This window comes from Schistosoma mansoni, chromosome 1 (assembly GCF_000237925.1).
Source record: "Schistosoma mansoni strain Puerto Rico chromosome 1, complete genome".
In the NCBI taxonomy this organism is placed as follows: Eukaryota; Metazoa; Platyhelminthes; class Trematoda; order Strigeidida; family Schistosomatidae; genus Schistosoma; species Schistosoma mansoni.
In genome coordinates this window covers 25,816,406-25,829,186 of record NC_031495.1, presented here as the reverse complement: position 1 = coordinate 25,829,186, position 12,781 = coordinate 25,816,406, and the positions used below count along the sequence as shown (strand labels likewise).

The 12,781-nt window shown below is 33.2% G+C and overlaps 1 protein-coding gene across 1 annotated transcript in view; it reads left to right on the top strand.

Annotated features, from left to right (window-relative positions):
• The window catches only part of Smp_161860 (hypothetical protein), a gene marked incomplete at its 3' end in the record, with an annotated part of 44,933 nt that overhangs the window by 17,259 nt on the left and 14,893 nt on the right, over window positions 1-12,781 (top strand). The window contains exons 11-13 of the mRNA XM_018793834.1: window positions 4,541-4,946; window positions 6,052-6,638; window positions 12,007-12,112. Of these exons, the coding sequence (XP_018648306.1) occupies window positions 4,541-4,946; window positions 6,052-6,638; window positions 12,007-12,112 (1,099 nt within the window). The remainder of the gene's footprint in view (window positions 1-4,540; window positions 4,947-6,051; window positions 6,639-12,006; window positions 12,113-12,781) is intronic.

Genomic DNA, 12,781 nt, shown 5'->3' with positions numbered 1-12,781 from the left:
CAAGGTGTATTAGACGTGCAGTTAAACGGGAACAATTGATTTGAAAGGACGCTATTAATTTTATTGGTTTACTTTTTGTATTCCAGCCTTTTTGCTGATGCTTGTATTATCACAATTACTACCCCTTTATCCCCCCTCCACACATGTACATCATTGGCAACCGCATTATTTCACTCCATTTTATCACCTAAATATTAAAACAGAATAAGAATCAATCCCTGTGTTTATCTTGTTGATCTCAACTAATTATTTTTCATCACTGTAAATTTAACTCGAAACTTGGTATAAAAATCAGTATTTTATTTTTAACGACATACTATCCATTTGAACAAAAAAATGTTTTATTCTATGACTAGTATTTTTATTAGTCAAATTTCTGTTGGTCCTCTTTATTTTCTCTGCTCAGAAATTTACTATTATTATTGTCGTTATTATTATTATTTTTCTACTACAGTTTATTACTATATGTAATCCAAACAGTTGATCCCTATTCATTAATTGATTGAAACATCGAAAAATGAATAATGAATAGGCTGATTTTTCTTCTACTCTCATGTCTTTCTAATCGTTTTGTAATTTACTTCACACATGTAATATAGTATATTCGATTGCCTTTTAAAAAATTTGCGCAAACAAGATATTATCGACCCTCTTGAATATAATTCAAGTCTGTGTTGTTCTATCTCTATATGATTATTGATGAACTGAAACATTATTTGTAAGATGTTAATTTCATGAATTTTGTGTGGAAATAATATAACTTATTTGCCAACTACAGGTCTATGTATTCGACTTTCATCATGAAGGCTAAGTTATAACATTTTGCCCGACTTCTGAAACTGATGTAATTAAGGTGAAATTTCCATATGCAATCTAGGACATGAAATTTGAGTGATTTAAACAAGAAGTTACTGCTTAATGTGAGAATGATACTTTCTCAAAGATACAGAACTGTTACAAGAATTAATCGCTAAAAATTAGTTGTTTTTAATTTTATGTCTGGTTGACTATGTCAAGCTCCGCCTGTAGTTCTTCTAGAATAACTACAGCTCTATCCTGTAAAAAACAACCTTGCTAAACAACACTAACCAGAATAAACAAATTAAACAATTTAAACTCTGCCCTCCGAGTTCAGGGAAGCATTATGACGCCAGATGACCTGGTTCTCCTAACCCATATACATCAACAAGTGCGGGTAAAAACAGTCATTGTAGTAGCGGCCTCTGTATCAGTGGGCCTCAACATACACGTAGGACAAACCGTGATCCTCAAATACATTACGGAGAACATCAACCCGACCGCACTTGATGGAGAAACTCTGGAGGGGATGAAAACTCACGTACCTGAAAAGCATTATGGAAGAACGAGCAGGATCCGAAGCAAATGTAAAGGCGAGGATTGGGAAAACAAGGGCCGCTTTTTTACAATTAAGAACATATGGAACTCAAAACAAATGTCAACCAATATCAAAGTCAGAATTTTCAACACGAACGTTAAAATAGTTGTACTGTACGGAGCTGAAAAATGGAGAACTACGACAACCATCATCGAAGAAGCACAGATTTTTATAAACAATTGTCTACACAAGATACTGAATGTCCGTTTGCCGGATACCACCTGCAACAGCCTACTGTGGGAGAGAAAAACTCAACTTCAAGCTGAAGAGGAATTTAGAGAAAGACCCTGGAAGTGGAAAGGACATACACTGCGGAAATCATGAAACTGCATCACAAGGCAAGCGTCAACTTGGAATCCTGAAGGGAAATGGAAAAGAGGAAGACCAAAGAACAGAATGCGTCGAGAATTGGAAACAGACATGAATAAGATGAATGGCAATTGTAAACACCTAATCTTGGCTTTATGCACTCAGCAGTCCCAAGATACATGTGATATGTTTCGAAGATACCTGTGATCAAATACTAGCAATCTACCAATGTCCTCCATTTTTAATAATCAGGTTTCACACCCATAAAATAAAACAGAGCAAACAGCTACTCAGTAGACTTACCACTTCGTTGATAGACGGATAACTTCCCTACTTCATATGTAACGCAAATTGGCAAATCCAACCGAACTTGTTAAACCCGTCCCGAGCTTTCATTAGATACCAGTGAGACAGGGCTGAAGAGATTTTTAAAATAGTTGTAGTCGACACACTAAACTACTCTCTCTATCATTTATCATGCATTAACGCAGACCAGTGTGGAAGTAACGTTTTACATTTAGAGAGAGAATCACACCCTAAAACATTCTCGCATTTTTGTGTATGGTGATCAAAAGACACCATTTCGTCAGTATCCTCATCTAATAAATCGATATATTTCTTTGGTAGCTTATTTATTGATAAATACTGTTATAAAACCTGTATGCCAGAGGTATTAAATGTTGCCTTAAAGACAAGAAGGAACACTACATTCGGGCGTTGGTACGTACTTTTGTATTTTACAATGTTATAAATGGCAAATATTTCATCCCTACATCCACATCCAGGTCTAAAACTTGCTCAGTTTTCCCGCATTTTCTACTGATGTACCATACTTAATCGCCAGACGATCATTAAAGGTAATATTTTATGCACCATATTAGCCAAACTGATTCTGCTGTAGTTATTAGAGGAGGATTCAAAACTCAGCAATCGTTTTTTTTTCCAAACTTAGTCATCTGAGAATAAAATATGAAGATATTTCACGATATGTCATAAACTATTACGTAGATTTTTTAGTAGGCTTTCAGAAGGTGAAACGATAACCGATTAATTTATCTAATTTATCTAACCTCCCTCGTCTACTGTCGTCATCGGTCTTACTCTATGCTGACGATTTCAAGATATGGAGAGCGATACAAAGCAAGGGCGATAGCTTAGAACTTCAAAATGACCTGGAGAGATTATCTGAATGGTCCCAAACCTGGCAATTGCCGATAAATACTTCCAAGTATATTATGGTGCATATTGGCCATCAGGGTACAGATACATACACGATGAATAACACTGAGTTACCTATTTTCCAGGCACACAATGACTTAGGAGTCATCGTTAGTCAAGACTTAAAGACTACTGCACACTGCCGTGCCATAGCCGCCAAAGGTTTTAGAACTTTATGGTCCATACGTAGGGCTTTTAGTCATCTCGATGCTAAAACGTTTCTGACTTTGTATACAGTGTTCGTACGTCCTAAACTTCAGTACTGCATACAAGCAGCTAGCCCCTGCCTAAAAAATGACAGTGAACTCTTGGAAAGGGTTCAGAGAACAGCAACTAGGCTGATTCCCGGAATAGCGAAGCTCCCGTATGGTACCAGACTGACCAAGCTAAACCTATTCCCGCTGTCATATAGAAGAATCAGAGGCGACTTGATCACAGTTCTCAAATTGCCTAATGACAAATTTGCACCTGATATGCCCTCATTTTTCTTGTCTTCCAAAACAGAAAATCTACGAGGACACTCCAAAAAAGTTCACAAGCCCAGAACGAATTACTTGTCAGCTGACTACCGACTTTCACATCGAATCATCAACGAGTGGAATTCATTACCTCAGCACGTGGTTGAGGCTCCATCCGTCGACTCCTTCAAAAGGAAGTTGGATCAGCTGATAGACCATCATTGTCAGGACTAACACAGGCCATCAAGCCTCCTGTCCTTTCCAAACTGAAACTGTACTTTTTTCTAGCTCTTTCCATTCTTCTACTTTGTCAAAATTCACAGTTAAACAATGTCCTAACTGCACACGGTGTTATAATCATTACTGTTTTTAGCTTGTTACATTGTTTTATAGACTTAGTATTGTATTCGCAAAACTTTTATATATGTCTTATATCGGTAATTATAAAATATTACTCATAGATTTATAACCGTAGAGTCTGGTGAAATTGTTTAAACGATCATTCGTCGAAGAATTCTTTGTTTCGAATAAATAATATTCCCAATCTATCATTTGACAACAAAAAAATACTTTCATCTGAAAAATTAATAAGTTAACACGATTACTTATTTTAAGGTTAATATTGCCATCGACAACTTGGAAGCAGATTATAAGCTATTGAGAACTTGTTACGATCAAGGTTAATCACCAGAGTAGTTTCAGGACATAGAAGTGAGCGATCAACCTTTGTTTAAATCTGTTTAGCTGACATATCGCATCCTTTCTTGACCGCATTTCTTATTTTATGATTGTCTACAGTTAATTAGTCATTAAATGAAATTTGCTGTTGAGATGACTTGAATGGCCTTGATATTGATTAGGATTAATCATCACTCTTCTGTTACTACTACTTCCAATACATTAAAATGATTGACCAATTAGACGTTCGATATGCATTGAATTGATTGGCTAGTTGGGTTAGAGCGAAAGCATTTGTTATTGTAGCACTTCAAGATGGTCTCTTCTATGACTAACAAGCATCAAGAGCGTGTTACACACATGCAAGCACAGCAACAGCATATTTTTTAATAACAGTTACCTGGATGTACAAACTCGATGACCTCTTATAGACTACGAAAGTCAAAAATAACGTAGACTTACACCTCAAACCTGTTTGTAGTTCGTTTCAGGAAGTTTGGTGAACTCCCTCAATGTACAAGCAGATTGGGTGCTTGTTCATCTTACAATGTTAGATGTTGATATTCTATGGTGGTCAGTTGGTAATATGAATGCGACGTCTGTTAACAACTTTCATACTCTGGCGTACGATCTAAAAGGAACAGAAGCTGAAGAAACCAGTATTAATGGGATTTCGACAGGAGAACTTCAAAATGCTTTGGGTAATAATCCTAATGTTCGTCTGGCTAAAAAAATTCATAATGATAAAGAAAAAGGGCAAACAAACTATCGGTCAAGTTCAACAGAAGCATCGAAACAAAACGTGACAACTGAGCTTGTGAATAAATCTAGTGATGGACAGTGGAATTTAATTAAAGTTCGTGTAGGTTTTGATGTTACACGTAAAGGTAGGTTCTGCGTTTTTTCCACTCGTCATATGTTAAGTAGGCGTTATGACATCAGATCTAATTTCACTACTAATGGCTTGTATTTACAAAATACAACTATTGTTGCAGTTATTATGAACCGGTTTATACTTATAAGGATTTGTATTTAGTTATCCATCCACTCGTAATTTGGTCATTTAGATACTTGTCTGTAGTTCCAGTCTGAGGTATAGATTAGATTATAAAATAAAGTGGTTTTATTCTAGTTGTTTGGTACTTACATATAGCTTTGATGAAATAGTTGGTATTAAAAATCTATTGGGTTAAATTAAAAAGTCTATTACGACCTATTGATTAAGGATATTTGTTTACATAACTGTTCGCTAAGTTATACGACTTAGCTGTTAAATGTTAGTTCATGTTCAAATCGGTTGCGTTTCATCCAGTTCTTATATAGCCTATAGTCTATTCAGTTTTAAGTTTTAGTTTAAATTATTACCTGAGGTACCGAGGAAATTTATTCTGTAACACGAACTGTTTGTGTGTATTCCTTGTTTGAAAGTTTTCGTTGTTTAGATATGTGTTACGTCCCTCCATTAGTTGATTTATGTTTGATCATTTGGTACATTTTTAGCGAAGCATGGAGAAAATTACACTTTATTTAAATGACTACACTCCATCTAATCAACATGAGGATATAAAAGACAAAAAAGTGGAGACTGTTAGTTAATAATGAACTAAGCGCACAAAACGTGATTACGCTTATCAACACAATAAACAGCTGATGTCCCCTGAAACGTATTTTAATTGAGATTATCTACAGATTAGATAAACTATTGAATAGATTATGGACTTTTACCCATGGTACAAACATATAGGTAAGGGCTACTATGCCTCGTATTATTCACTATGGCCAAATTGTAATTTGCAATCTTTGTATGCAAATCAAAGACTCTGCACACACCAATTAACATGGGAAATAACTTCACTTTTAATCATGTTGATTTATAGACTACATATTGAGATTTTTCTCTTCACAACATTCCTGATACCTAACCTGTATATTCATACTTTTGATAATAATCCTATGATCTAATTGATTGTTAATTTTATATCATTTTCTCAGGTGAAAGAAGTCTAGTTATCAATGGATATAAATTTACAAAATCAAGAGATGGTATGGGTGATCGTGTATTTTGGCGATGTTCTCGTCGTGAATGCAAAGCCACAGCAGTTACTGTTTCAAATAAAGTAGAACATATACGATCGATTCATTCTCATTTGCCACCAGTAGCTGCGGAATTTTTTTCTGATGATTCTTCTCGTTGTGAACAAGAAGTACGATTTAACAATTTAGTCTATACTCAACGTTCTCGTATACGAAGACGTAGTCAACCGAATCCTTCTATGAAACTATCAAAACAATCTGTAACGAAACCCTGTTTTCTTGAACAAATAAAAGAATTAGCCTGCTCAACTTCATATTCTGAAGCATCGAATGCAGTTTCACATGAAAAATATTCCTCAAACATAGGAAGTATGGATTGTTCACATGATTCATGCATTGATTCAAGTGAATATGCATCTCCTATAAAGAAAAGACATTGTTCTGATCGAGTTCTATCTGATTACCCAACTTTAAAAACACTGTCTTCCCTTCTAACTAAATGGGTTGATTCGAAACAAATGAATATAGAAAATGACGAGGCAAAAGTAAATTGTTTTACTGCTTTTGAAATGTGCTTTTTCTAATTTAAGATAATCTTTCTAGTCAGGCATTTTTTTCAAGTCTGCTTCCGAAAATTGATGATGTTTTGACAAAAATATATTCTTAATTTTAATAGTTGGGATCACGAGTCAATTGAAGCTAGACCACCATGGAAAACCTGGAAGCAGTGAACGGCCGTTTCGTCCTATTGTGGAACTTCTCAGTAGTGCGCACCCACGGTCCCGCCTCGCGAGATTCGAACCCAGGACCTATCAGTCTCGCACGCGAGCGCTTAACCTCTAGACCACTGAGCCGGCATCCAACGATGTTAATGTCTAACTTCAACCGATCCCCGAAATTGAGCGACACATCCACCATTGTCTTCAGTGAGTTGATATCTCACAACAGACCTGGCTGAACTCCACTGGTCACTGCTTCTCACTAGAACTCCAAGAAATACCTCTTGAAGCGAGTCACTAGTGAGCAAATGTTGATTGATATCAGAAGGGGTTTTCGAAAATCAAGCTGTTGCTACGTTGCATAATATATAAAAGAGAAGAAAGAACTAACAAAATATTTTGATGAATGGTCAGTAATATAGTAGTTATGTAAGAATCAAGAGACGAATGTAGCGAATAAGTAAAATACAAAAATGGAAGGAATAAGATAATTGTTTACCAAAGTTCTGCTACAAACTCCGCTATACCGATATATATTCGTTTCTTACTGACTGAAACTATTGTAATAAAAAGACAAATTAGGAATAATAATCATTAGAAATCATTCTGAGAACTAGTCTGTTCGGATGAACAATAATGTTTCCAAGTTAAAAATTACTCACTGACTTTTCATTTGAATAAACTGAAACCGCCTTATACCAACCAGAGTAATTTATTAAGATACTTATTAACTATTTTGAGTTTTTCACCAATACTATAACCGCATAAAATTGTCACTATAACACAATGAACTGTAACTTTTATTAAGAAAAGTATTCAATGCCCTATTACTTGTCTAAATGTATAAATGAAGTCAAAGAAAGTAATTGGATAACCATTGTCTATAACCGTTACCGACACAGGATATGGCAGCTTTATTGAACTGCTAGTATCTTTTCCAGATTTCCGCAATATCAAAGAGATTTATTGTGCATAAACCCTATGTCTGTCTTTTTATGTTCTCGATTTCACCAATTTAAGGTAACTGTAAAGTATGCACTAGACAGTTATTTGTGTATAAAAGTGGTGTTATCTTCATTATTTTCGGATTTAATCGGTCATTTTACTGTAGTTCAATTATGGTAATGGTAAATAATGACAATATTCTATCCTAAATCCTTACTCATATACAGATATTCTTGTTTATCGTAAAACCAGTTCAGTTTTGGCTTGACACTGCAAATTACAAGATACTAAACTACTACAGAGGTAAATCGATAGCGATGTTCGTACCTCAAATGCACCCCTTTTCTCATGAAGTTGCAGTAATAGTATAATTTCTACAAAATACAATGTTACAAAACTAAAAACAGTTATCTATTTAAAGACTATCACCATTCTCGAGTAGTAGTCCTTTTGTTTATCCGTTCAAGGTTTCATGTTAATGACACCATTAGTAAAAACCTACATTTTTCTGGTTTCTGAAAGAGAGGGATCATCCCGTAGAATGGGAAGCAGACAAGTTTCAGTCGCTTACATCCCTTCGTTATCACAAGAGCTCTTTCTTGTGGTTGATAAAAATACTCTAAATTTCTTGCGCAATGAAACCCAACGCCATCACAAACTTGCAACTCTGAGTAGTTTCAAACTTGAGCAGTTATTACTCAGAATTGTAAACGTTATCACTAGGTCGTTTGTTCTGTGGCTGATAAAGAATAGAAGTTTTCGTCAGGTTTTATAGATTACTAAGTCAATAATGATCAAACATTAATTAAGCCACCAAGCTAACTACTTTTAGTCACACTATATAAATGTTTCAGTCTCTACTACTATTCTGGAGAACTTTTATACTACCCGTCGAAACTGAAAATGAAGAAAATATTTTTGGTAAAGTTTAAATATTAGTAGCTCAAAAATTATAAATGGAGAGTGGGAAACACATCGGAAATATATTGGTTATTGTAGATACTGGAAAAATTCATTTGTTAGATAATGATATTCAATGAGTTCTTTATGAACGAATTATTCATATAAATATGATATATCACTTGATACTTTCTCATGTTTATTACAATAATACTAAAATGAAATTGGTAGGTAGCGATAACTAAAATGGAGTTGACAATATATATCAATAGCTGCCAATTTAGTAGTTTAAATTTGTCATAACTATAAAATCTGATGGTTCTGGATTGATATCTGTTTATTGTTCTCAGTGTTCATTTGTGAGATACCCTAAACTGAAGGAAAAACATCTTTTTCTGCATCTGATGTCAGTTTAGGGTGAAAACTAAATTTGTAACTTAAAAAGATCTTTAAGAATTATCTCCAAACTTTTACGTGGTATCATCAGTAAAAGCAGTATTACTGTAAAGTAAATACGGATAATCTATCAGTCAGTGACTGTCGAAAAAATAGAATATGGGTCATTTCTAGGTATTTTAGAAAAATTATTAAGCATAGCTTCAATAAAATAGAAGTAAAATTATGAATTATAGTGAAAAGGTAAGTTATGTTTGAGAGCTAATTCAAGTAATTTCTTCCATCCTAGACAACTATAAATGTCATAATATTATTTACTCACCGTAAAGTTGACATTGCTTGATTTAATACTTATGTTTGTATGGAAATATTGAGTTTAAAATTTATCCTAGGAGTTTGATGCATTGTAGTTGACTACCTAGTTCACCACGAGACTACTATTATTCATATCTAACAAAGTTAAAGCTTAGGATGACAATCGATCTAACCATTGTCTTTTCATTGTGAGCTTTTTGATTACATTCCTAATTAACATCATTTCTTCCTTAGCAATGTATTACTTCATATAAGCGTAGTTCTTATTTGACAAAATACTTATTCGGTTGTCACTTTGTTAGTTTTGTATCTTTTAATAAGACTGAACTCATTTTTCTCAAATGCATTAAGAAACAAATAATTAACCAGCACAGTAGTATAGTTCATTTATAAAATGACTCATAGTAAAATGTCGAAGCTCAAGTCATTTCATCTATATGTAGATTATTATTTAACCGACTGCATGCAATTGACTTAAATAATAGTTCTATCTGATAGACAGCTGATTAAATGATATGGTAATAATAATAATAATGCGTTTTGATCATGTGATGTAATAATAGTACATTTTTGTCTTGTGATATTCAAGTATCATTGATGTGGTGTGAATGTATTAAATCTTTTGGTGATAATTCACGAGTTATTGATATCATAACTTCCTCATTTATTATGTTGAGTAATTTTCTCATATTTTCTCAAATTCAATTATCAGAAGGGGGTTTTTGTGGAGATTTAGTATTTTCATAGTTGAAAGCTTGAGTCAATTGAAGCTTGACTACTACAATAGGACGAAACGGCCGTCCAATGCTTCCAGGTTTTCCCTGGTGGTCTAGCTTCAATTGACTCACGCTTTCAACTATCAAATCCAATTGTTTGTTAGCATTAGATTGACCTGAAACTACAAATAAACTGTTTGTGGTGAGATTTATTTTATTAAAAATAGGACTGGATGTTACTCAAGGAATTATTGACATATATTTGTTGACATTTAGTGTCATGTAGCAGTTATACTTTCCAATCAAATGTAGCATGTAGCGACTAATGGTTTTCTCTTGTTGGATGGCGTAAATAGTAGTACAAAATACTAAATTTACAAGAGCAAATTAAAAATCTCATTGAAATACCAGACCAATAGTGTTTAAAATAACTGTTGAAAACTGTGATTGCTTATACTTGAAACCGTGTATAACTCATTAAGTATCTGATATAAATATATGTGAATATTTTCCTTTTCACTGTTACAAACAAAATACATGGTATGGATATCATTCTTTGAGATCTGCTTATGATGTAGTTAATTTTAAATCAAATTTGATAGATAAGTATCAAAATAGTTCCTTATAATTTATGTCTAATCCTTTAAAACTATACATAGACCATCAGTGTATGTTTAAATGCATCAAATTACGTGTTGGCTTAAAAGTGTTCCCATAGGTCTTTATCTCAAAATATCATCGTAAATATTCTTGTGATAACGGATCCATTGTTAGGGTTTTCGAGTTATCCAATTGTATGTAGGTTTTCGATTTATTTACGTAAAAATAATACAAATACTTCAAACACATTATTCTTAGCAAAAAGAGCGTGACATTTGTAGATATGAGTGGATGAAAAAGTTAGGTAAGATTTGCAAACACTATTTATATAATATCGGGAAAACAAAGAGACTTCTTGTATACAGTTCAAAAATTGTTTTCTTTTTTACTTCCTTATTAACAGGCAGTTCACAGAATAAAATTTCATTATCGTTCCAAACGGTTGTTAGTTTTGGTATTCCACATACATTGGTTTCTACATAGTCCACTGTCATTGATAAACAGATTGAGGTCGCCCAATAAGATATACTCAAAGTAGACCCTGGGGAAAACTTTAGCTTAGAACAACACAAAAAAAGAAAATTAGCGAGATTCAAATCAAAAGGATGAGACTCCGAACATCAATTTTAGTAAAAAAAATAAACATAGGAATTGCATTTCACGAGGAAAAATATAGGTAGAGGAATATAACAATTAAACATCACCAAGTTCAGGATTTATAAGATATGACTTTAATCCAGATATGTTGTTGTTCCCGATTTGGTGTTGTATCATCTGAGGTCTAAAAAAAAGAAGTATGCACCTTTTGATATGGCCCACTCCAAAAGTTAGTGACCATAAACTGATCTCATTATCTTCGTTCGGACTTGTAATTAATGTATATGCATACCACTACACAATGTGAGAATGACATGACTAAATCATTTCTAATGTCATTCGATAAAGAATAAAGCTTTACGACTATCTAATGATACCAATAGTATCTCTACTAATTAGGAAATGGTTAAATTCAATCAGTCAAAGCTTTCCACTAGATGTTCTATCGCATCTAGTCAGTAACAAGTATACGAATATGATATAAGCAAGGATTTTATGAAAACTTTTCGATTGGAAGTTATTTTTTAATTTTAATTCGATCGTATGTATGACTGTGATTATTCATCGCCGAGAAAAAATTTCAATGTAAAATGAAACAACTGTGTCTACTGATTCCCGTTTCTCTAACCGATATCATTTCGTGTTTGAAAAGTATTTTAAGGTAGGTATTATCTATTTCAATCAAATTTCGACTTGATTGTCTTTTTTTTTAATATTTCGTTCAGGAACATCTCTCCAATATTTCAAAATGCATTTTACCTCCAAAGAAATTATCAAATAATCTCTTGACTAGTGAAGAATACCAGTTATTTAATAATAATTCAATTTTAGGTGAGTATTCAAGAAGAAACAATAATATCCATAAACATTGAAATGTTTTTTCTTTTCATCAATATTTTTATTTTATTACAATTAAATGATAAAGAAATTCAAGGGTTAATAAACGGGCTACATATGTTTATATACATATATACAATATGTTTATAACTGCCGTTATTTAAATTCACTATAAAAACGTTTACATGTCAGTGACTGTCGTTCATTCAGTGCTTATCGATCTGAGTTCAGATTGTCTTATTAAGATTTAGTGTAACGCATCGGTAATAAATTTTCATCAATCAGAAAATTGTGGAAAACTAGGAAGTAAGAAGCAGTTTTTTTTTAGACTGATGTTGATTTGATGATATCATTCACCTTTGAATCGCATATTTGTTACATTGAAATGTAATATAATGATTTGTTACTAAGTTACACATGAACGTTAATGCAAATATTTTATGTTCTGCAACTAATTATATGACATATTTCCAGTGACTTATTATTTTAATGAAATCAAACAAATATCCATGTTATGTAATAAAATATGTCATTAATGAATGTAATCAATATTATACAGTGCCAGACCAAACGTTTGGGCTTATCTATCAATTTGAAGAAACTCTATGTTTCATAAAATGTTTTGATTTATATTACACAACACCGCAATCATCAATGGTATTC